This window comes from Lucilia sericata, unplaced genomic scaffold, assembly GCF_015586225.1.
Source record: "Lucilia sericata isolate MDLA Ls3-8-SP2 unplaced genomic scaffold, ASM1558622v1 Contig000240F_arrow, whole genome shotgun sequence".
Lineage (NCBI taxonomy): Eukaryota > Metazoa > Arthropoda > Insecta > Diptera > Calliphoridae > Lucilia > Lucilia sericata.
In genome coordinates this window covers 16,001-43,538 of record NW_023994267.1, presented here as the reverse complement: position 1 = coordinate 43,538, position 27,538 = coordinate 16,001, and the positions used below count along the sequence as shown (strand labels likewise).

The 27,538-nt window shown below is 28.2% G+C and overlaps 1 protein-coding gene across 1 annotated transcript in view; it reads left to right on the top strand.

Annotated features, from left to right (window-relative positions):
• The window catches only part of LOC119602554 (nuclear factor of activated T-cells 5-like), a 52,491-nt gene that overhangs the window by 13,159 nt on the left and 11,794 nt on the right, over positions 1-27,538 (top strand). Inside the window, 9 exon segments of the mRNA XM_037954139.1 lie at positions 10,985-11,109; positions 12,601-12,956; positions 21,062-21,547; positions 22,022-22,165; positions 24,014-24,296; positions 25,288-25,444; positions 25,511-25,767; positions 25,839-25,925; positions 25,927-26,044. Coding sequence (XP_037810067.1) covers positions 10,985-11,109; positions 12,601-12,956; positions 21,062-21,547; positions 22,022-22,165; positions 24,014-24,296; positions 25,288-25,444; positions 25,511-25,767; positions 25,839-25,925; positions 25,927-26,044 — 2,013 coding nt within the window.

Below are 27,538 nucleotides of genomic sequence, written 5' to 3'. Positions count from 1 at the left end.
TATATACTGGACTATAGGATAGAATATAGGTTAGAATGTAGACTATACTATAGACAGACTGTAGACTAGACTAGATTATAGAATATACAACAGACTAGACTATAGAGTAGACTATGGACTAGATGATGGTACACAGTGCTACTTCCAATATACATACCTTAGTTTGTCGACAGCGTCGGTTTATGAAAAAGTTTCGTTTTATATAAAGTTTGACAGTTTTAGGATGTAAACAAAAACACAACCAGCTAATAAAATTACTTCAACTTCTAATCGATTCACCCTGGAAATATTCTTCTCATAGAAAAATTAGACTATTTAATAGAATTCTCCTGGTTTTCACCATAACACCCAATGTTTGAAAAGTTCATGGCAGGCATTATATGTAAATTCTAAAACTACATATTTATAGTTTTAATTTCGAATAAATTGAAATAAAACCTTATACTATAATTTTATTTTATTCAGACTAACCACACGCCACTGATAATTAATTGGATTTAAAATGTTTGACAAGTAAAATGTTCTTTGTAAACAAAAGCTTTAAACTTAAAATTAATTATTAAAAAAACGAAACAAAAACACACTATTTACAAAAAAAAATCTATGACACAACAAAAATATAATTTGCCTAAAAATAAAATAATATTTTTGCTTAAAACTTATTAAAAAACTATTAATTTTGATAAAAATATACAATATAAAAAAACATAACATAATTTTAACTAAGAGCAAAATCTCTCTTTAAATAAATGCTCTTCAATGTCAGCAATTCTGCTCTTTTTTTCAAAAAAACTCTTTTGAGTATTAAATATTTCTCTTTTTCTTCTGTTTTTCACACTCATCATGATGGTTGGCAATTCGAAATACATTTTTGTAAGATAATTGTTTTTTGTTTGAATATATATTTTTTTTACCTTGGGAAAAACTGTGGTGTTGTCCTTTTTTACTTAGATTAAAATGATTTTTCTACAGGTTTTCGTAATTTATTTCAATACAAAAAATTCGTTTTATTTAATGTTCATATTTATTTTTTGTATTATTGTCGAGTAGATAATAAAAGTTAATTTTTTTATTTACATGATAAACATTGTGAAATTCTTGAAAAAAGGTAGAAAAAATAATAAAAAAAAGAAAATTTAAACATTTTTAAACTGAAAAAATGTGTTGGTGCTGCGTACGCAGGAATTTTAAGAGTTTTTAATCACAACACATCACATGATCGTTTCATTTTTGAAGAACAAAAAAATAATAAAATTGTATTTTTTGTAGGCTGAAATAATTAAATTATTTCATATTGTATTAGATTAGTTAAGAATTTTTTTGAAGGCGATTACTTAACCTTAAACTGCGTTTTATATATAAAAACAATTCAGAGATTTGATCAAAATTTTAACTCAAGGAAGTTTAGACTATAGACTAGACTATAGACTATACTATAGACTAGACCATAGACTAAACTATAGACTAGACTATAGAATAGACTAGAGACTAGACTATAGACTATACTATAGACTAGACCATAGACTAACTATAGACTAGACTATAGAATAGACTAGAGACTAGACTATAGACTATACTATAGACTAGACCATAGACTAAACTATAGACTAGACTATAGACTAGACTAGAGACTAGACTAGAGACTAGACTATAGACTAGACTATAGACTAGACTATAGACTAGACTATAGACTAGACTATAGACTAGACTATAGACTAGACTATAGACTAGACTATAGACTAGACTATAGACTAGACTATAGACTATAGACTAGACTATAGACTAGACTATAGACTAGACTATAGACTAGACTATAGACTAGACTATAGACTAGACTATAGACTAGACTATAGACTAGACTATAGACTAGACTATAGACTAGACTATAGACTAGACTATAGACTAGACTATAGACTAGACTATAGACTAGACTATAGACTAGACTATAGACTAGACTATAGACTAGACTATAGACTAGACTATAGACTAGACTATAGACTAGACTATAGACTAGACTATAGACTAGACTATAGACTATAGACTAGACTATAGACTAGACTATAGACTAGACTATAGACTTGACTATAGACTAGACTATAGACTAGACTATAGACTAGACTATAGACTGGACTATAGACTAGACTATAGACTGGACTATAGACTAGACTATAGACTAGACTATAGACTAGACTATAGACTAGACTATAGACTAGACTATAGACTAGACTATAGATTAGACTATAGACTAGACTATAGACTAGGCTATAGACTAGACTATAGACTAGACTATAGACTGGACTATAGACTAGACTATAGACTAGACTATAGACTAGACTATAGACTAGACTATAGACTAGACTATAGACTAGACTATAGACTAGACTATAGACTAGATTAGACTATAGACTAGAATAGACTATAGACTAGACTATAGACTAGACTATAGACTAGATTAGACTATAGACTAGAATAGACTATAGACTAGAATAGACTATAGACTAGACTATAGACTAGACTATAGACTAGTCTATAGACTAGACAATGAATTACTTATTGTAATTCATTGTGAATGATTAACACAACAATATATTTCCTTATAATTGATAGACTAGCAGAACAAAAATTAATTATATTCTGAAAAAATCTCATATATTGGTAAAAAATTGGTTTCAAATACCTCATTTATATTATTTATTTAAAAATCAAAACCAGCTGAGTAAATTAAAAAAAATATTATAAATATTAATTTCATCACTCCTATTTTTAACTTATTTTATTCCCCAACATTTCTTGCTCTAAAAATTTGTTTAATGTAAAAAATCTTTTCAAACTAATTATTTATATTTCTTTGTTTTTTTCTGCAAGGTTTGCATTGTAAATAGCAGGGATTTAAGCAAAATTTTCTTTTGATCATTTTTTTTTATTTTTTCGATAAATGCCATAATAAACAATAACAACAATAAATAATCTTATAAAATAATAAACAAAGAATATAAAGAAATTGGGGCTTGTCAGTTGGTACGTAAAGGAATTGTCATTCGGTACCTAACTCTAAGTATGTATTGGTAGAATTTTTGTATTAGTATTGGAGCTCCAACCACTTTCACCACACATTCCAAACAAACATACTTGCATAAAATCGTACATAAAAATTTTAGGAAAAATAAATAACATTTAAATTTCTACATTCGCAGATTTTTTACTTTATTTTGCCCACATCTGATCAGTAAACATTTGATAAATATATTTTTCGGACTTTAAATCTCTTTTTTGCAAAAAAATAAGTTTATTTTAAATATTTTTTTCATTTTCAATACCAAAATATACAACTTTGTTTTATCAATTTTAATTTCAACACACAAAAATTAACTGTCAAAAAAATTAAAAAAATATTTTTTTAGTTTGTGAAAAATAAAAATATTTCGGATTGTTAAATGCGATAAAATTGTGTAAAAAATTAAAAAATAGTTATGTGTTTGTGAAAAAAAGTCTTTCAAGTAATATTATCCCGGTATTTTTGCGAAAAAGTTTTGAAGTATTGTGAGAGAATTGAGTTCTCACAAGTGTGTTGAATTTACACAGAACTCGTCTGTGAAGAGAAGGAAATGTTATTGTTGTAAAACAATGTCATAGTCCAACTTCTTATTATTCTTTGATAATAAATAAGAAATCTGAAATAAATATTTATTTTTTAACTTATGTTTTTTTTTTAATTTTATAAAATTCAACGCCCATAATTTTCTACATATGATAAGCAAATAAAAATCGATAAAAAATTTTGTTGTGCTAAAGAAAAAAAGAAATTCGCCATAATACTTTTTTAATGTGTTAAAAAAGAGGTCAGAGAAATATGTATTTAAATGAATTTACTTTTGTTTGTTTTTATTGATGTTTTTTTTCAGAGCAAAGAAAAATTTTGTTAAAAAAACATTGTTTATAATACAACAAAATATTTGCAATATCTGCAGTAAACAAATATAAACTTGAATTCAAGGCGAATTGTATATATGAGAAGAACTTCACAGAGAATTAGAGCAAAAAGTTATTTTTTCATTAAGGAGTTTGATTTCTAATATAATATTGAACAGAATTTTATTTATAATAATTTTTTAGTTTAAAATTAAAAAATTTGACACCTTAGGTGTCAAATACTTTAGAATTTTTTTCTATTATTACGCACATTTTTTTTTATTTTGTTACACAAAAAAATTAGAACGTGTAAATCTATAAATATTATTTGATTTCTTTCCGAAATTTCATTATTATTCAATTAACATTAATTTGTGTTTTTTCAAAAATTGTAAATTGTTTTTTTAGTTTACATTTTTTATAAAAATAGAACTTTTTTTGTTAATACCACTAGTTTGTGTTCTAGAACTTATGGCTTTAATTAACATTTATTAAAAATGCTCAACTTAAACTTAATCGGAGTAAAAAAATTTAAGACCTTGAAGAGATTGATTTTATTTTATAGTTTTGATATTTGGTGTGATTTTATTTCAGTCTGACGTACATTTAATAACACATTTAATTATTGAAAGCCCACGCACGAACTATACACATGATAATTTATTTTATTTTGTATTTTCTTTTTGTTTGCTTTTTAGTTTTTAAATTCCTAAGAGGATATTAAATTTTTATGGCACTTAAAATTTTTGCAAATTATATGGATTTTTATATATTAACAATTTGTTTTAAAAACATTTAACCACTAAAACAAGGCGAATTCAGGAGATAAAATCAAGGCTTTTTTGTAGTCCCAACAGACTAGGAGTACTGGCAGCATCTCTTGAAATTTTTCTGCATCGGTTCATATAAAGTCCACTTCCAAAAATCTCTTAATCGTAAATTACTACTGATATCGGGATAAAATTCTACATGAGTGTAATTTGGATTCTATGAAACTTTTTCAGCATCTGTCAGTTACTTGATTTGAAATTTAAGACGAATTTTGTTCAATTCGCCTTACTTACCATCCAGTGAAATTATTTTATATATTCTGATTTAGAATTTAGTAGCGTCATACCATTTCCCGTCATTTTGGGCTATTTTTTACTCCCAAAGTTACATATTGTTGTTGTGTTTAAGTTTGTTGTATTTTTCGCTGCAACAAAAACAAACAGTTGACAGTTTAAGCTCAAAAATACAGAAAATAAACAGTTGCACTGTTAACTTCACTTGCAAACAAAACAGTTCGCTTTGTTTATATTCCATTTTCTCCTTTACAATTCACTGTAAATGAATGACATAGAAAAAAATCACTCAATTAGAACTGATATCATAACATTGTAGTTAAAATAAAACTAATATTTAATGTTTTAACTATTGTTTTCATCATTTTACTTAGTTAATGCTTTCAAATAACAAACATTTTTATTAATAAAACTTTTATAATATCATTCAAAATATAAATACTGTCGGAAAATTGTACTCTGTATGTATTTAAAATATGTGCGTGATTCACGAGACTTCATTTTAAAGATTTTTTTCTAATCATTTATTAAATCCTTAAATGCTGGCAAAAACACATGTGCAAATTTTTCATATTTTTATAAATAAAACAATCAAATTATTTTTAAAACAACAAAACAAAAATAACAATAATAATAATCAAAAAAATGTGTTTATGTTATTATTTAAATTTGACGTCAAAACATTGTTTTGTTTTGCTTTTCATAAAAAAATAAACTATTTTCTTTTGTATAGGGTAGGTATAAAGAAAATTAAAAAAATATATATTTGCCTTTTAGTTTGTTTATTGAAAACATAAGAAAATAGTATTAATAAAATAAATTTTAAGAAAATTAATATTAAAAAGAAAAAGCAGACAAATTAAAATTTAAATTCTTATCAAAAGGAGACTGAATAAAATTGTAAAATAAAGATTATTTAATTGTAATAAAACATTTTATAAAAGATTCTTATTTTATTTTTTAACATTTCATTAAAAAAAATGTAGCTAATTCTTATCATAGTTTTATAATTAACATAAAAATATGATGCAAAATTCTTAAACATTTAATTCATTATTTAATTTTGCCAAGTAATGGCTTATTGAGATTATTTTAATTTATTTTCTTTTTTTTTTTCAAAAAGGAAATTTAAAATAAAAGCGGTTTAAACTGCTTTAGAACAACAAAATCAAAGGTTAAATTAAACTCCTAAAATAATGTATTGTTTGCAGGTTTTATCATTGACTGTTATTATATATTTTTCTTGGAATACTAGCACACTTATTTAATTACTTTATTGTGAATTATTTTATTTTTTTAAAAAATTATTTTTGAATATAAATTTCTTTTTATCAATTTTATTAATCTATTACTTAAATCTTTCAAAATTTTGCATTAAGTTTTTTGAATTTTATTTTATTGTTTTTAATATTTTGTTATTGTTTTTTTCTAATCACATTTTTAGTTATTTATGTTTAAAAATTTATGAGTGGCACGTGTCGTGTGACAATTAGAAAAAAAATTAAATCTTGGATAATAGTATATTAACTAAATTATACTATTAGTAATAATATTAGTAATAAACCAATAATTACTATTAAAATTGTTATTTATTTACATAAACTTGCGTCAGTAATGTTGCCACTAATTTCTTCTATTTCCCGTCAAATCATGATACAAAAACCTCAAGAAACCAGATTTAGGTTTTTAAAAAAGTTGTTAGAAAATGTAAAGACTATAGACTAGATTATAGACAAGACGATAGACTAGACTATAGACTAGACTATAGACTAGACTAAGACTAGACTATAGACTAGACTATAGAATAGACTATAGACAAGACTATAGACTAGACTATAGAATAGACTATAGACTAGACTATAGATTAGACTATAGACTAGACTATAGACTAGACTATAGACTAGACTATAGACTAGACTATAGACTAGACTATAGACTAGACTATAGACTAGACTATAGACTAGACTATAGACTAGACTATAGACTAGACTATAGACTAGACTATAGACTAGACTATAGACCAGATTATATACTAGACTATAGACTAGACTATAGACTAGACTATAGACTAGACTATAGACTAGACTATAGACTAGACTATAGACTAGACTATAGACTAGACTATAGACTAGACTATAGACTAGACTATAGACTAGACTATAGACTAGACTATAGACTAGACTATAGACTAGACTATAGACTAGACTATAGACTAGACTATAGACTAGACTATAGACTAGACTATAGACTAGACTATAGACTAGACTATAGACTAGACTATAGACTAGACTATAGACTAGACTATAGACTAGACTATAGACTAGACTATAGACTAGACTATAGACTAGACTATAGACTAGACTATAGACTAGACTATAGACTAGACTATAGACTAGACTATAGACTAGACTATAGACTAGACTATAGACTAGACTATAGACTAGACTATAGACTAGACTATAGACTAGACTATAGACTAGACTATAGACTAGACTATAGACTAGACTATAGACTAGACTATAGACTAGACTATAGACTAGACTATAGACTAGACTATAGACTAGACTATAGACTAGACTATAGACTAGACTATAGACTAGACTATAGACTAGACTATAGACTAGACTATAGACTAGACTATAGACTAGACTATAGACTAGACTATAGACTAGACTATAGACTAGACTATAGACTAGACTATAGACTAGACTATAGACTAGACTATAGACTAGACTATAGACTAGACTAGACTATAGACTAGACTATAGACTAGACTATAGACTAGACTATAGACTAGACTATAGACTAGACTATAGACTAGACTATAGACTAGACTATAGACTAGACTATAGACTAGACTATAGACTAGACTATAGACTAGACTATAGACTAGACTATAGACTAGACTATAGACTAGACTATAGACTAGACTATAGACTAGACTATAGACTAGACTATAGACTAGACTATAGACTAGACTATAGACTATAGACTAGACTATAGACTAGACTATAGACTAGACTATAGACTAGACTATAGACTAGACTATAGACTAGACTATAGACTAGACTATAGACTAGACTATAGACTAGACTATAGACTAGACTATAGACTAGACTATAGACTAGACTATAGACTAGACTATAGACTAGACTATAGACTAGACTATAGACTAGACTATAGACTAGACTATAGACTAGACTATAGACTAGACTATAGACTAGACTATAGACTAGACTATAGACTAGACTATAGACTAGACTATAGACTAGACTATAGACTAGACTATAGACTAGACTATAGACTAGACTATAGACTATAATACTATAGACTAGACTATAAACTAGACTGTAGACTAGACTATAGACCAGATTATAGACTAGACTATAGACTAGACTATAGACTAGACTATAGACTAGACTATAGACTAGACTATAGACTAGACTATAGACTAGACTATAGACTAGACTATAGACTAGACTATAGATTAGACTATAGACTAGACTATAGACTAGACTATAGACTAGACTATAGACTAGACTATAGACTAGACTATAGACTAGACTATAGACTAGACTATAGACTAGACTATAGACTAGACTATAGACTAGACTATAGACTAGACTATAGACTAGACTATAGACTAGACTATAGACTGGACTATAGACTAGACTATAGACTAGACTATAGACTAGACTATAGACTAGACTATAGACTAGACTATAGACTAAACTATAGACTAGACTATAGACTAGACTATAGACTAGACTATAGACTAGACTATAGACTAGACTATAGACTAGACTATAGACTAGACTATAGACTAGACTATAGACTAGACTATAGACTAGACTATAGACTAGACTATAGACTAGACTATAGACTAGACTATAGACTGGACTATAGACTAGACTATAGACTGGACTATAGACTAGACTATAGACTAGACTATAGACTAGACTATAGACTAGACTATAGACTAGACTATAGACTAGACTATAGACTAGACTATAGACTAGACTATAGACTAGACTATAGACTAGACTATAGACTAGACTATAGACTAGACTATAGACTAGACTATAGACTAGACTATAGACTAGACTATAGACTAGACTATAGACTAGACTATAGACTAGACTATAGACTAGACTATAGACTAGACTATAGACTAGACTATAGACTAGACTATAGACTAGACTATAGACTAGACTATAGACTAGACTATAGACTAGACTATAGACTAGACTATAGACTAGACTATAGACTAGACTATAGACTAGACTATAAAATAGACTATAGACTAGACTATAGAATAGACTGTAGACTAGAATTTAGCAGTGACTATAGACTAGAATTTAGCAGTGACTATAGACTTGACTATAGACTAGACTATAGACCGAATATTAAACCAAATATTACGCATACGCCAGTGATTTCTCCCTTTTATTGGATATTGCGAAAATAGTTATTAGAGAAAGTAAAAAATTTAATATTTCTTTTAACTCTCTTCTATATGGGGGCTATAAAAAATGGCGCCTGCCAAAAGAGACAATTATTATTTATTCATTTTTCATTTTATTTTTTAATTATTTTCAAAGGGTGTGTGTCAACCATAAACAATTTTTGATAAAATTTACTATCAATTTTGATTTTTTTCGGTTTTGGGATGGTCAAAATGGGTTAAAATAATTTATTGTTGATTTCATATTTAAACAAATAAGAAAATCAATATCTGTGATTTTTATCTATAAGAAAATGATAGCAATATATTAATAATCAGAACAAACAATTTGTTTTATTAAAAAAAAGTTTAAACAAAAGCGGTTTAATGATAATAGACAAATTTCAAAAATATTAAATAAAAAAGGTCAAAGATCAATTAACAAGAGAATAACAAAATTGTATTAACATTTTATTTATAAACAATTTGTTTGCTTTCCTAAATGCTTTAAAAAAAGTGCAATAGTAGTGAATTTCCCATCCCTGATCTACATTAACTTTTGGCAATTATCTTTCGGATTTTCACACTCAATATTTTACCAAAAAATAAAAACAAAAGGAAAGTACATATTTTGCTTTTTTATACATTTACTCGGTCTAAAAGATAAATTAATGAGAACAATAAAATAACAAATAAAAAACAAAAACAATAACAAATTAAATTGCTGGTGACACTCCAGCGAACGAGCAAACAAAGTAACAAACATTCAAATCACCATTTACAATCATAAGTAGAATGTGACAATCACAGCTTGTCAGTCAGTATGTGAGTTAAATTAGTGTATGCTTGAGTGTGTTGTTGTTGTTGTCAACACAAATCTATCGTAATAGAGACGATAAGTGAGTGAATGGACTAGTGTAGTTGCTCTATAGCAGCAACAACAAAAACATTAACAAAATGAATTGGTTGGATGGATGGTGTTTGTTGTCGTAGTCATACATTTATTCAATCAGTCAGTGAGTGAATCTATTAGCAATTGTTGTTGTCGTCTGATTTTCTGTTGTTGTTGCTGTTTGCTTTTGAATGCACATACAATTTACTTACATACGTATTACTGTAAGTAAAACACTTATTGTTGTTGGTTGCTGTTTTATTTTTGTTTTGTCTGATATTTTATTGAGTTTTGTTGTTGCTGCTGTTGATTTGTTATATTGGAGAGGGCGTTGGACTTTTGGCTTTATCAGCAACTTCACTCAGCTATTGACTACAAAAGTTTTCATTTTTTTCCTTGAGGGCAAATTGAAATCATGCGTCAAATACAATAAAATAAATAAAATAATGTAAAAGAACAAAACGAAATTGCCAACAAAATGACACGAAATCATTCGACGCATTCACACACACAAACACAGGCACAATAAATTCTATTTTAATAAAAATGATTTCAATTGAAATTGTATTTTTTATATTTTTAAATAATTTGATTTGATTTATTTTTAATACTTGTCTATTGCTCTATTTTTTTTGTATTTGTTTTAATGTTGCTGATTTTTTGTTCTAATTGCAGGTATGCGTACCACAATGTCTACTATGTCCACAATGAGCCCGCGTATACATCGTAAAGGTTTTCGAACCCCCTCAAAAAGACATCCCGGCAAAGCTTTTCCCGGTAAATTACATTCAGTTTCAAGGGTAAGTTATTTATACAAAATATTCAAACTCACTTCTAGTTCCATTTTAGTTCTGTGCTAGTACAGTTCCAGTTCAGTTCTAGTTCAGTTCTAGTTCAGTTCTAGTTCAGTTCTAGTTCAGTTCTAGTTCAGTTCTAGTTCAGTTCTAGTTCAGTTCTAGTTCAGTTCTAGTTCAGTTCTAGTTCAGTTCTAGTTCAGTTCTAGTTCAGTTCTAGTTCAGTTCTAGTTCAGTTCTAGTTCAGTTCTAGTTCAGTTCTAGTTCAGTTCTAGTTCAGTTCTAGTTCAGTTCTAGTTCAGTTCTAGTTCAGTTCTAGTTCAGTTCTAGTTCAGTTCTAGTTCAGTTCTAGTTCAGTTCTAGTTCAGTTCTAGTTCAGTTCTAGTTCAGTTCTAGTTCAGTTCTAGTTCAGTTCTAGTTCAGTTCTAGTTCAGTTCTAGTTCAGTTCTAGTTCAGTTCTAGTTCAGTTCTAGTTCAGTTCTAGTTCAGTTCTAGTTCAGTTCTAGTTCAGTTCTAGTTCAGTTCTAGTTCAGTTCTAGTTCAGTTCTAGTTCAGTTCTAGTTCAGTTCTAGTTCAGTTCTAGTTCAGTTCTAGTTCAGTTCTAGTTCAGTTCTAGTTCAGTTCTAGTTCAGTTCTAGTTCAGTTCTAGTTCAGTTCTAGTTCAGTTCTAGTTCAGTTCTAGTTCTAGTTCAGTTCTAGTTCAGTTCTAGTTCAGTACTAGTTCAGTACTAGTTCAGTTCTAGTTCAGTTCTAGTTCAGTTCTAGTTCAGTTCTAGTTCAGTTCTAGTTCAGTTCTAGTTCAGTTCTAGTTCAGTTCTAGTTCAGTTCTAGTTCAGTTCTAGTTCAGTTCTAGTTCAGTTCTAGTTCAGTTCTAGTTCAGTTCTAGTTCTAGTTCAGTTCTAGTTCAGTTCTGAATAAATTCTAATTCAATTCTAGGTTAGTTCTCGTTTTTAGTATATAAGTAAATGGGTCTTAATTGCTCGATGAAATATGAAAATGTTATCTAAGCCTTAAATTTTAGCTGTAAGGAAATGTAAACAGAACAATTAGTAAAACTTTTTAATATTTTCCACTCGACACACATATTTCGCTTACCTTGATGTGGTGATTTAGTAAATAGTCTGAGTTGTAAATTGTTAACTATGACTAAGATTTTGCCTTCGATTAATATTAAATAACTAAATTAAATTAAAAATAATTTAATATTGATTGTTATAACAATAAAAATGCTTTAAAACTCCTGCAATTAACCCCTATAATAAAAGTAGTAAATCTTGTCCGACTAGAGAGTTATATGATAAGTCTACTTAGTATATACATTTAGACGATTTTAATTAACAAGTTTTAAACGTTTATAATAAAATAATGTATAGGTCAACAAGTTTCTCACATAATCCATACAAATAGCTAGACTTAATTGTATAGTTTAGTGGATGTTTTTTTGTAATGCAATATTGTATATAACAAATTGTATTGAAAATTTGTGTGTTATTACAGATCGGTCCGGGTAAAATGGTGCCTGGTAAACGTTTTCCTATACGACCACATCCACCGCCCTGTGATAATTCAAATGATAGTGGTTTTGGTTTCGATCAACATGTTGAAGTTCAACAACAGCAGCAGCAACAACATAGCCAGCATCAACAGCAGCAACAACAGCAAACCAGTAGCCCCAATTCAAGTACAAATTTATCCTCCTCCTCAACCTCCCTGCCTCATCATCATCACCATCATCAACAGAGTTCATCGTTACAAAATAGTCCCACATCACTGAATACAACATCGTCCTCATCAGGCACCAGCCTACAACATTCACCACAACAACATTTGATCAGAGCTATACCTGCCTCAAGGTGAGTTTTTAAGAAAATTTATATAATTTTTCTTTTTTTTTATAATTTATTAGTTTTTGAATTAAATCTGCTACACAACATTTTCAATAGAAATTTTTGTTTGTTCTTTTCTTAATTTCAATTGCAATTGCTGTGTAGTTAGAGTAATGAATTCTTTATTTTATTTTTCGTTTGGTTTAAACAAAATTTTTCCCATTACTTTTTTATTTTCATATCAAATTATTTATATTCATGCTCATTGTTACTTCTTATTTTTTTTCTTTTCTTGCAAATTCAAAATTTATTTTTAGTTTTTTTTTTTTTTATTATTTGCTTTTTATTGTGGCAATTTTTTTACTTAATTATTTGTATAAATACGTTATTTTGTTTCTTTTTTAAATTTTCCTAGAAAAATTAGAAAGAAAAGATATACATACGTTTCGTTTTATTTTTGATGTTGTGTACCTCCAACTACTTAACACTTTTCACACTTTTTATAAAGATTTTTGTTTGAAAATAATTTTTGTAAATAGTTTTTTTTTTTTTCAAAATTTTTGGGGCCACTTAACGTTTGCTTTAGTTTTATTAAGTCTAAAGATATTTAATTTCTTTGAGCGTCAATATTTTTATTTTTCTTTATTTATATATACTTGTAGGTAGACTTTTAAGTTTTTAATGTCTGAGTTCATGTTAAGACATAATTATGTCTATATTCATGTCTTTAGAGCTAAATTACTTAAACAATCAATTAGACTTTGTTTTGTTCGAGGACTATTCTTATGACGTAGTTTTGTTATGACACGAGTTTGATTAACGTCATTTTATGATAACAATCGATGTTAGAAATTGTTCTACCTACTATCTTTTAATTGTTTATATATATTTTTTTTTTTTATAAAAATTAAAAGTGTTATCAAATATCATGTTAATATTTCAAACAATAGTTATTTCAATAAAAAAAGTAAATAGTTATAAGTATTTAAAAAACACTGGCTTGGCGCTAAATTTTTTAACCCAAAACATCAAAAATAGGGTTCTATAAATCGACTTTCGAATAATCGAACAATCGACTTTTTGTCGAAAAAAGTCGAAAAGTCGAAGTCGACTATTTTGTTCCAAAAAAGTCGATAACTCGACTATCGTCTATGAAAAAAGTCGACTTTGTAAATAAAAGTCGAAAAGTCAAAAAATCGGAAAGTCGAAAAGTCGAAAAAAGTTGAAAAGTCGAAAAAAGTTGAAAAGTCGAAAAAAGTCGAAAAGTCGGAAAAAGTCGAAAAGTCGGAAAAAGTCGAAAAGTCGGAAAAAGTCGAAAAGTCGGAAAAGTCGAAAAGAGTCGAAAATTTTAAAAAAGTGGAAAAGAGGTCAAAAACTCAAAAATAGTCGGAAAAATTCGAAAAAAGTAAAAAAACAGTCGAAAATAGTCGAAAAACAGTCGAATTAAATCGAAAATAGTCAAAAAGTCGTAAAAAATCAAAAAGTCGAAAAGTCGGAAAAAGTCGAAAAGTCGGAAAAAGTCGGAAAAAGTCGAAAAGTCGAAATGTCGAAAAAAGTCGAAAAGTCGGAAAAAGTCGAAAAGTCGGAAAAAGTCGAAAAGTCGACCATTTATAAAATACTAAAAGTCTAAAAGTCGACTTTTAAATAAATGAAAAAGGTCGAAAAGTCGAAAAATCGACTTTTCATAAAATGGAAAAAGTCGACTTTTAACTAAATGCAAAAAGTCGAAAAGTCGACTTTTCGTTTCAACTATAGAACCCTAATCAAAAATAGTTCAAAAACAAAAACTGCTTCATTAAGTAAATTGTTAAATTACCAATTTCTAATGAAATCTGCCAAATGAATGAATCTGTTACTAAAATAACCCATGACTAAAATTTAATTATATAATTTTTCTATGTTTACAACATTCTTTAAATAATATCGATCATTTTATATATTTAAGCACAAGGTATTTTCAAAATTAAAGATAATTTTAAAATTATTTGCCAAAAAAATAATTGTCTAAAGAAATTGCTTTTAAATATTCTATACTCTTAAAATTTCATTTAAACATTTTGCAAGAAGAAAAAGAAAAAAAATTTAAACGAAATAAAATAAAAAAAAACAAAAATAAAAATAAAAACTCTCAAGGTGATTTAACGATTTGTATTTAATAAAATAGTACTAAACTATACAACAAATATAGGAGAGACTGCAAAAAAAAATATAGCAAAATAAAATATAATATACTAAGTTGACTCGTATGTTCAAATAAAATAAACAATATCTAATCTAAATAAATAATACATATTAGTTGAAATATAAGGCACGTGTCATTAAACTAAAGAAAACAAAACAATACAAAAGAAAACAAAATTTTTTTAACATAAATAATAGTTTTTTTTTGAAATTATGAGAGAGAGAGAGAAATTATAAAATATTTTAAAAAGTAAATTAATCAATTAATTAATTGTTTATGTCAATTAGAATATGTAATTTAATTAATTTTTCTTGTTAGTTAAAAGAATAAACAAATAATATTATAAAAAAAGGCAGAAGTAGATTTAAAATAGTATTACCCAACAAAAAACCTTCACTGAAAAAGCTAAATAAGCCTCGCTCGCTTACAAAAAACTACTTAATTAAGTGCTTACAAATAGCGAGTTTACGCACACAAAAATTTCTCACACAGAATACAAACCTGTTTATCTCTTGCTTAGTTAGTTGTCGTACGTACAATAAGACAGTTTAGGTATTTGATTGTACGTCAAATAGTTGGTTTTATCTACCGCCTAGTCCATTGAATAGTCTATTGTTTAGTCCATTAACAAGTGTAGAATAGTCCAAAAAGTGACCTATGGTCATATCTATACATATAATGCTTTACGGTCTGGTATTTGGACTGGTCTACTGATCTGTTGACTAGTCTATTGACTAGTCTATCTAAAAACTGGTCTATGGATAAATCCTAAGGGTATTGTTAAGTCTATTGACTATTAACGGTATACCGATTAGACTTTGGACTGGTCTATTGACTGTTCAATGAACTAGTATACTGGTCTATTGACTAATCTATGGGATAGTCTATTCACAAGTGTATGGACTAGCCTAAAAACTGGTCTATGGTTAATTCAACAGACCAATCCATAGGCACGTCTATATAATAGTCTACAGATCAGACTTTTGTTTAGTCTATTAACAATTCATACTGGACTAGTCTATTCACAAGTATATGGACTTCTCTAAAGACTTGCATAAGTCATAAGCGCATGGATTAGTCTATTGACTGGTCTATGGACATGTCTACAGACTACTCTAATGACTTGTATATGGATAAATCCGAAGTGTATGACTGGTCTATGGACTCGTCTGTGGGAACGTTTATACAATCTACCGTTTATACTTTAGACTGGTCTATTGACTGTTCAATGAACTATTATACTGATCTATTGACTAGCCTATTGGATAGTCTATTCGCAAGTGTATGGAATAGCCTAAAGACAGGTTTATGGATTAGTCAATATACAATCCATAGGCACGTCTATATAATAATCTACGGATCAGACTTTGGTTTGATCTATTGACAGTTCAATGAACTATTATACTGCTTTAGTCTATTAAGTATATTAACTTCTCTAAAGACTTGAATATGGATAATTCATAAGTGTATGGACTATCCTATTGACTGGTCTATAGAATCTTCTATGGGCACGTCTACATAGTGGTTTACAGACTACTCTAAAGACTTGTATATGGATAAATCGTAAGTGTATGGACTAGTCTATTGACTTGTCTAATAATAATCTACTGTTTATACTTTAAACTGGTATATTGACTGCTCAATGAACTAGTCTATGCACTATTATACTGATCTATTGGATAGTCTATTCACAAGTGTATGGAATATTCTGAAGACGGATCTATGGATTAGTCAATATACACTCCATAGGCACTTCTATAATATAGTCTACGGATTAGACTTTGGTTTATGTTATATTGGTCTACCGATTATGAACTATTATATGAACTATTATACTGTTCTATTGACTGGTCTATGGATAAGTGTATGGACTATGGGCACGTCTATTTAATGGTCTACGGATTAGACTTTGGACTGGTCTATGAACTATTATACTGGTCTATTGGCTAGTTCATTCGTAAGTGTATGAACTAGTGTAAAGACTGGCCTATGAATGAGTGTATGGACTAGTCTATACTGCCAGTTCTTTCTGACTAAACTATCGACTGGTATATTAACTGGTCTGGTCTTCGATTTATTTTGGGACTTGTCTATAAACTAGTCTAATCTTTGGATTAATCTATTGTTTTGTTTATGAACTAATCCATTCACTAGTCACTACCTCGTAGTCTATGGACTTGTCTAGGGACTAGTCTAAGAATTACACCATGGATTAGTTTATAGAGAAGTCTTTTAACTAGTCTATAGATTAGTCTATAGACAAGATAATGGACTAATATATGGGCTAATCTTCGAAATAGTCAATGGACTAATCTATTGACTAGTTTATGAACCAGTAGCTAGTTTATGGACTTGGTTATGGCAAAGTCTATACACTAGTCTTTGTATTAAACTATTTACTAGTTTAGACCATGAACTAGCTTATGGAGAGGTTTTTTAACTAGTATATATATACTAGGCTATGACAAAGTATATATACTAGTCTTTGGATTAGACTATTTACTAGTATATGATTTAGACCATAGACTAGTTTATAAAAAAGACTATTAACTAGTTATTCGGTTAGTCTATAGACAAGTCAGTGGACTAATCTATGTATAAGACTAGTTTATTGACTACAACATAGACTAGTCTACTGAGTAGTCTTTATTATAGATTATGGACTGATCTATGAATTAGAATATGAACTAATCGTTTGACTAATCTATAGTCTGTGGAATATGTATGGGTTAAACTATTTTCTAGTCTATGACATAATCTATGAACTTGACTAAGGATTAGCCTATTTATCACTATTATCTAATAATTTTTTGTTTATCTTTATAAGAAATTTCCCGGGAAATGCCGGGATTAAAAAAATGTCATTAAAAAATCTTTAGAAAATATAAATTTTTAAAATAAATCTAAAGCAATTAATTGCTTGTTTTGATTTTACACAAATATTTGGGTCGCACTGTATATTTTTAGATTACACTAATAATAAAATGGCACGCTTTTAGCAAATGCTTTTATTTTCTAGTATTTATTTCTATTTATTTATATTTTTTATATACAAATTTATGTGTCTACACAAACATCTACAGTTTAATATATTAGATTTAAAAAAAAAAAAAACACCGGCAGGCTTATCAATTTTACAAAAGAAAAAAATATTTTAAAAAATTCTAAATATTTTAAATAAAAAAATTATAATTTTTAATACCTTAAACTTGTCACCTTAAGAATGATTTTTGCAATATATATTAAAAAACATTTAATTTATTGTAGGTCATGGTTAAAAAAAAAAACATTTGAGTTTTTTTGCAAATGTTAAAAAAAAACAATTTAAATTCATTTGATTCTAGCAAATATAAAATTCGTTTTGTTACAAAGACACAAGTTTGTCTATATTTATCTTATCAGCTAAAAGATTAAATTGTTAATAATTTAGCAGAAACAAAAAAAATGAAAACAAATTCAACTAGCAATTTTTTCTATATAAATATACATATAGACAGACAGAACCTACCACGAACAGTGGGTGTTAAAAATTAACATTTATTTTTAAACAAATACAAGTATTTAAATTCGGTTAAATTCAAAGTAATGTTTAGAATTTTCATATAATTTATCTTATTTAAGAAGGTTCTGTTTAAAGCGCATGGTAAACATAAAAAAAAAAACAAGATAACAAACAGCTGATTATAAGAATCCTTAATTAAACAAATGATAAGGAAGCGATAAATTTAAAAGGTTAAATTTTTTCATAATTTTATTTTGGGATTTTAAAATAATAATCAAATTTGCTTTATAAAACTAGTTAAAGACAAATAAATGAAAAATTAAATCCTTCTTCTTTCTTATTTGTCATTCACTGTGGGTTAATAACATGTTGTAAATCAAACTTTGCTGGCATGTTAAAAAAAAAATATTAATATGTAATATTAAAATAAAATGTAATATTTAAACAAAAAACAAATCAACAACCAGTCTCCACATCATAATTTTAATTGTTACTTTATAACAACAAATATATAAAAAAATAAAATACATTTATTATTACACAAAACAACACAACAAATGTCTGTATATTAACAAATTATAAACAAATTAACTTTTTTTTTTTTTTAAATACAAAAAACCAAGGTGTTTTTAAGTGAAATTTAAACAAAAAACAAAACTCCCTTTCTGTCGCCTTTTTTAAAATAATAAAAAAAAACAATTAGATTTTAGTTAATTTTATTCTTTTAAAGAATTTTAAATTTAATTTAAATTTGTTAATTTTTTTTATTAATTGAATTTTTTTCAAAGTATAAAACATTTTAAATTTTATTTTAAATTTATTTCTAAAATTAAATTGTTTAAATTGTCATTTGCGGATTTTGTTTTGCATTTTCTTGCACCACCCCACTCTGTTGTTTTCACCCTACCTGCCATTCTCTCTCTCTCCCTATCTCTCTCTTGGTCTTTGTTGAAAATTTACAAATGGCAAAGACCTATAATAGAAGTATTTTGCATTTTAAATTTGTACATTGTTTTGAAAACGTTTCGTTATTTGAAATTTTTAATGCATGATAGTGTTTCAATATGGTTGCTCTCCAAGGGGTCTGCATATATAAAAATTTGTGGATACTTTATGTATCCACCAGTGACTTCAACTTGTAGAGATTGGATTTAAATTAGAGCAGCGATACGAAAAGAGCTCTCTTGCAAACTTTTTTTACTCTCTGCCGATATGCTTAATCAGGCAATAACAATTCAGTACTATTGTACTTTTTGACATCCGAAAATATCGCAGTAACCCCATGACATATGAAGTACTTTTCTTTAAACTTTTTCTCATAAAAGGATTTGTCAATAGGCTAGTCCATAGACCAGTCATGTCAAGTGACATGTCAACAGTGTAGTTCACAGACAACTCATTAGACTAGACAGTAAACTAGTAAATAGACTAGTAATAGTCTAGTCAATAGACAAGTAAACAGACTAATCAATAGTCCATAGATGTGTCAATAGACTAGTCAATAAACTCGTCAATAGACTATTGAGTAGACTGGTAATAGTCCATAGACCAGTCAATAAAAGAGTCAATATACCAGTCAACAGACTATTCAACAGACTAGTCTAGTCAACAAACTATATATTAGTCAATAGACTAGCCAACAGACTAGTTAATAAACTATTAAATAGGCTGTAATAGTCTTGTCAATAAACTAGTCCACAAAACAAGCAATAGTCCATAGACTAGTCAATAAACGAGTCAACATACTAGTCAATAGACTATTAAATATTATTAATCTTGTCAATATACATACTACCAATAGTCCATAGACCAACCAAAGACTTGTCAATAGATTAGTCAGTAGACTATTCAATTGTCTAGTCAATAAATTAGTCAATAAACTATTAAATAGGCTGGTAATAGTATAGCCAATATACTCAACAGAACAAGCAATAGTCCATAGACTAGTCAATAAACGAGTCAATAGACTAATTAATAAACCAATCAACAGATTATTCAGTAGACTAGTCAATAGATAAATAATGAACTAGTGAATAGACTAGTCAATAAACTATTCAATGGACTTAGTCAATAGTAAAGCTTTCACTAGTTTACTAGATAAATAAAGTTCACCGATCCCAAGGACAAATAGAAAACAAACATTAGAATTATCCTCAAAGTCCGGTTTAAATTATTTCATAAAAGTTAACTTAATTCATAAGTTCATTTACAAATTCTGGTATTTTATCATAACTTTAAAAAATCCTTTAAACATCTACTAAAACCACATCACTCTCTTTCAATTTTCTCTCCCTCTCTCCTCTACTAAAACTCTAGTAACCTTTCAATAGTACATTTTTCTAAACTTTCTATACAAAATTTTCTAACTTTTTTCTAAAATAAAAGCTATAACAAAAAAAATAAAAGAAGTAAAAAGTAAAATTAACCAATAACCAAACCTTATCATAGATCTAGGCCAGCTAAAAAATTACCCTTCTTAAATGATGATACTGAAAATACTGAATCCGAAGATGAAGATTTCTGTACCGATGATTCCGATGACAATTATGGCGGACGACATCGTAAAAATCTCAAAATAACTAATCAACAAATAATATCATCATCCTCTTCGTCATCATCCTCATCATCGTGTTCGTCTGCAACGTCACCTCATTCTGATAAATATCATCATCATCAGAATCATTCACATAATCAACACAATCACCACCAACATCATCATCATTATCAGGGACATGGTATTAAACGTAAAAAGATTGAAACTATAGCGGTGGATTTGGATAATGATGATGCCTGCAGTGAAGATGCCTTCATACGTAAAATAGCCAGCGCTCAAATGCCGGTTGAAAGTTCAACCACAAATATGTCCGCTATTAATACCAGACCGGTGCAATTACACACTCAAAGCTCTCATATAGCTGCACCCACTAGCTCAAAGTAAGAAGATTTTTGTTTTGAAATCAATGATATAACTTTTTTCTTTATATGTAGTTTATCAAACAAATTTTTTTAAAATCTCTCTTTTATGTTTTTTAATTATGGAGATTGTTTTTGTGTAATTATTTTATATTACAATTATTATGTTCTTTTATGTTGGTGTATTTTTTTTATAAAAAAAAAAGAAATACCAAAAAGCAAAATTTTTTAATGTTTTTAACCCAACCAACCCACCGCTTTATAATACTTTGGATTAATCTAGTGACAATATTTTTTCGGCCTCGTTGAAAAACTAACACAATTTTTTTATGTAATTTGTATTATTTTTAGTTTTTTTTTCAATATTTTCTTTAAATCATGACCATTTTTTATTCATTATCATTTAATTGTTTTATTATTTAAACTATTTTTATATAAACTAATATTAAAAAACATAGTTTAAATATTGTTTTTCTGTTTTATTTTTATCCACAGATTTATTGCCGCCAGTGCTAGGGGTATGACGAGAGTGGCTCATAAAAGACAACCGGCTACCCCGCCAAATAGTGTGGCCACTTCATCAAATGGTCGCATACAATTGGAAATTGTTTCACAGCCAGAACAGCAACACAGAGCCAGGTATTTAAGTTACAATATAAGTTATGCAATTCACTGTAAACTGATATTTCAAAAGTAAGTGAAAGTTTTAAAATTAGTTATCACTTTATAGTGATTGAAAATTTTAAAAATACTTTGAACTAGGGTTCTATAAATCGACTTTCGAATAATCGAACAATCGACATTTTGTAGAAAAAAGTCGAAAAGTCGAAGTCGACTATTTTGTTCCAAAAAAGTCGATAACTCGACTATCGTCTATGAAAAAAGTCGAAAAGTCGACTTAGTAAATAAAAGTCGAAAAAAGTCGAAAAGTCGAAAAAAGTCGATAAGTCGAAAAAAGTCGAAGAAAGTCGAAAAAAGTCGAAAAGTCGGAAAAAGTGGAAAAGAGGTCAAAAACTCTAAAATAGTCGGAAAAACTCGAAAAAAGTAAAAAATAGTCGAAAAAAGTCGAAATAAGTCGAAAATAGTCAAAAAGTCGTAAAAAATCGAAAAGTCGGAAAAAGTCGAAAAAAGTCGGAAAAAGTCGGAAAAAGTCGAAAAAAGTCGAAAAAAGTCGAAAAAATCGAAAAAAGTCGAAAAGTCGAAAAAAGTCGGAAGAAGTCAAAAAGTCGAAAAAAGTCGAAAATTCGGAAAAAGTCGAAAAGTCGACCATTTATAAAATACTAAAAGTCGAAAAGTCTAAAAGTCGACTTTTAAATAAAAGAAAAATGGAAAAAGTCGAAAGGTCGAAAAGTCGACTTTTAACTAAATGCAAAAAGTCAAAAAGTCGACTTTTCGTTTCAACTATAGAACCCTACTTTGAACATTTTTTTAAACTTTACAAAATGTTTTTGAAAATTTTCGAAAATGTCATCAATTTATAGTGAATTACAATATTAGTTATGTATTACACATAGCAGAAATATAGAAGGTAGTGTCAATCTCTCATTAGTTTTTTAAATTCTCTATCTGACATGTTTAAGGATTTTGAAGTTTTCGTTAAATTAGTGATACCATATACAGTTTAATTTTTCCCATTTTATAATAAAATTTCTATATATGCTTTGAAGTTTATGTAAAAAATTTATAAAAATAATTTCAATTCAGTTAGAAAATATTATAAAAATAGTTCTTTTGAATAAAATCACATTTATATTGAAATCTTTGAAAACTAATTTGTAAAATTAATTAGAGAATAAATATGAGCTGCATTTTCCCGAACTGCGAAAATCCGAAATACTTCTGCAAAAATTCCAATGTAAGATTTTTTAAAGTCCCTATATTACCGGGTAAACGCCAACAGTGGCTTGAAAGATGCAAAACCAACGAAGAAAGTTTGCCAAAAGAGCCTATGGTTTGTTCAGATCATTTCTTTAAAAGTGACATTACAATCAATTCAAAACGTGCAAGATTGGATAGAAATGCTATCCCAATAACTACTAGGTATGTACATGCGTTGGTTTAGTACACTAGAATGTGAGGAGTTTTGTAATATCTATCTTAAAAATACAACTTATTAAGCAAAATCTGACATATTTATTATTTATAAGTTTGTAGAGGAAATCAGTAATTTAATTAACTTCCTTTAATATAACATACATTTTATTTATATAAATTAACTACACATTTTGGTAAAATATTTTTTGAAATCCATTATAATTTTTAACATGTGGCAACTCTGTATATAAAGTTTAAAATAAGGAAAACGTCAAAAAACCTTATTTAAATTTAATTTTTTTGATTGAGACTACCTTCTATATTTCTGCTATGTTTAAAATAAGGAAAACGTCAAAAAACCTTATTTAAATTTAATTTTTTTGATTGAGACTACCTTCTATATTTCTGCTATGGTATTACAGACATTTTATTAATCTTTATATATTTTATTAGATATCAAACCGAGGGCAGTCGTGGCGCCGTTAAAGATCGCAGTGGTAATGGTTTTCCCATAGTACGTTTAGTGGGCTATAATAAACCCACTTCGTTACAAGTATTTATTGGCACCGACATTGGCCGAGTTGCTCCCCATATGTTCTATCAGGCCTGCAAAGTGGCGGGCAAAAATTCCACGCAATGTAATGAAAAGAAAGTCGATGGTACTGTGGTTATAGAAATTGATTTTAAGCCAGAGCAAGATATGACCATAACATGTGATTGCGTGGGTATACTAAAGGTAAGTTATGGCAAAAATTTTAACTTATACTTGCCCATTCATAGATTTAGAAAAGATTTAGAAAAACTTCTCACTAAAAACTCGCTTTTGTCGAGGTTAAAAATAAACTTTAAATCGCCTTAAAAAGAAATTAAACAATTTTCTAAACGAATGTTTCTTGTTTTAATCTCCTTCTCGTACCTATTCTGATAATCACAAAGCAATTAATTACTTAAATAATAGAAACAAAAGGTTTTTGAACATGTTAATTAATTATCGATTGATTAATTCAACTCCCCTAGTCTCTTTCTCATACTCTCCGCCATAAAGCAATAAACATTTTCCCTTTTTCATTTGTGAGATTTTATGATTAAATTGTTAAACAAGGTTGTCTTTTATTACGGAGCCGTTAGTGATAATAAAATATGAAAAAATTGTTAAAATAATTCTGTATGTTGTATACATTAGTCTGTTACCTTATCTTTTTGTTTTCAAGACTACATACATGAATAATGTTTAATGTTTGTTATCACAATATTTACTCTTTTCCCTGAAAACGGAGAGGATTTTATTTCTTAACCATATGTTAATATCAACACTTTTTATATATAAAGAAATATCATATTGTTTAATTAACCCTTGGAAACCAATGTTTACTAAAGAATTCTCAATGATTTTGAGAATTCAATTTTCTAGGGATATTCTATTTTTTAGTGAAATTATGAATTTATAGTGAAATTTCAATTTCTACTAAAATTTCGAATTTTTAATGAAATTTCGAATATTTAATAAAATTTTGAATTTTAATAAAATTTCGAATTTTTAATGAAATTTCAAATTTTTAATGAAATTTCGAATATTTAATAAAATTTAGAATTTTTAATAAAATTTGGAATTTTTAATGAAATTTCGAATTTTTAATGAAATTTCAAAATCCTAGTAAATTTTGAATTTCTAATAAAATTTCAAATTTGTTATCTATGACTTAATAAATTTCTACTTTCGTTTATAGGAACGCAATGTCGATGTTGAACATCGTTTTCCAGAACATCTTGCACAAAAGAATAAAAAGAAATCAACACGATGTCGCATGGTATTTCGCACACAATTAACACATGATGATGGCACCGTCGAAACACTACAAGTCTGTTCTAATCCCATTATATGCAGTAAGTTATTATAAAATTTCCACATTTGCAATATTTTATATTTACATTTATAACTATTATCAACAGCTCAACCGCCGGGTGTACCAGAAATCTGCAAAAAATCCCTTAACTCTTGCCCAGTAGACGGTGGTCTGGAATTATTTATAATCGGTAAAAATTTTCTCAAAGATACACATGTGATATTTCAAGAAACCTATGAAAGTGTCAGTGGCAACAACGATGATGATCTCAAGTCAGCCGCTGCATCAGCAAATGATATGTCAATTATAGGCGCTGGACTGTGGGAACAAACAGTGTTGCCCGACAAAGAATATTTACAGCAAGTATGTAAAGAAATGAAATAAATTTCACTTTCGTTATTAATCAATTGCAATATTTATTTATATTCATATAGACCCATTTAATATGCACTGTGCCACCGTATATACATCAAAATATATTGAAACCAGTCACTGTACAAGTGGCAATTATTTCGAGCGGCAAAAAAAAGTGAACCCCATACATTTGTTTATACACCAAAGGGCACCTATACACCATTAGCGGCTGCAACTACGCTAAGTAGTACAAATACAATACACAGTAGCTTATCATCGGCCCAAGGTATTTATTTTTGTTTATACTTATAATAATTATTTCATTACATACTTCGTATACGTAACGTACTCACTGCTCACTATTGTGTGCTAGTACAACTACTACGATCATTGCGTCTAACTACAAACGTCTAAGTAGACGTCAAGTAATTACAATTACAATATTTCGAAAATGTATTCTATTAATATTATTATTTGTTGCTAAACTACTACGGCATTATTTTTGTATTTGATACGTAAACCGTTGTTGCGAACAAACAATTATATTAAAATCTACTTAAAAGAATACCCACATCTAAGTACCTACCTCTACAAAAAAAAAAAAAAGAAAATACAGAAAAAAAACTACATATATAAATAAATAATTAAATAAATACTTACATATATAATTTGTTATTGTTTCGTTAATTTGTTTTAGTCTTTCTTATTTTTGTTTGTTTTTGTATACTTAAATTGTTTTTATTTGTTTGAACGATCACGTATCAATCATTCCTCAATCATTTTCTTGCTAATAAGAATATTTAGTTAGATGGCGCCGTTGTCGTTTAGCAGCCGCCTTTTTCGCTAATTTCTTAAATTAGTATTTATCTATTAATTACTCGAATGTGTTAACAACTTTTACTTTACACGTATTAAATTTTAAGGATTCCAATGAAAAATAAATTCAGATCAAGTTCATTTCTAGTTCAGTCCTAGATCAGTTCTAGTTCAGTTCTAGTTCAGTTTTAGTTCAGTTCTAGTTCAGTTCTAGTTCAGTTCTAGTTCAGTTTAGTTCAGTTTCTAGTTCAGTTCTAGTTCAGTTCTAGTTCAGTTCTAGTTCAGTTCTAGTCAGTTCTAGTTCAGTTCTAGTTCAGTTCTAGTTCAGTTCTAGTTCAGGTTCTAGTTCAGTTCTAGTTCAGTTCTAGTTCAGTTCTAGTTCAGTTCTAGTTCATCTAGTTCAGTTCTAGTTCAGTTCTAGTTCAGTTCTAGTTCAGTTCTAGTTCAGTTCTAGTTCAGTTCTAGTTCAGTTCTAGTTCAGTTCTAGTTCAGTTCTAGTTCAGTTCTAGTTCAGTTCTAGTTCAGTTCTAGTTCAGTTCTAGTTCAGTTCTAGTTCAGTTCTAGTTCAGTTCTAGTTCAGTTCTAGTTCAGTTCTAGTTCAGTTCTGGTTCAGTTCTAGGTTCAGTTCTAGTTCAGTTCTAGTTCAGTTCTAGTTCAGTTCTAGTTCAGTTCTAGTTCAGTTCTAGTTCAGTTCTAGTTCAGTTCTAGTTCAGTTCTAGTTCAGTTCTAGTTCAGTTCTAGTTCAGTTCTAGTTCAGTTCAGTTCTAGTTCAGTTCTAGTTCAGTTCTAGTTCAGTTCTAGTTCAGTTCTAGTTCAGTTCTAGTTCAGTTCTAGTTCAGTTCTAGTTCAGTTCTAGTTCAGTTCTAGTTCAGTTCTAGTTCAGTTCTGGTTCAGTTCTAGTTCAGTTCTAGTTCAGTTCTAGTTCAGTTCTAGTTCAGTTCTAGTTCAGTTCTAGTTCAGTTCT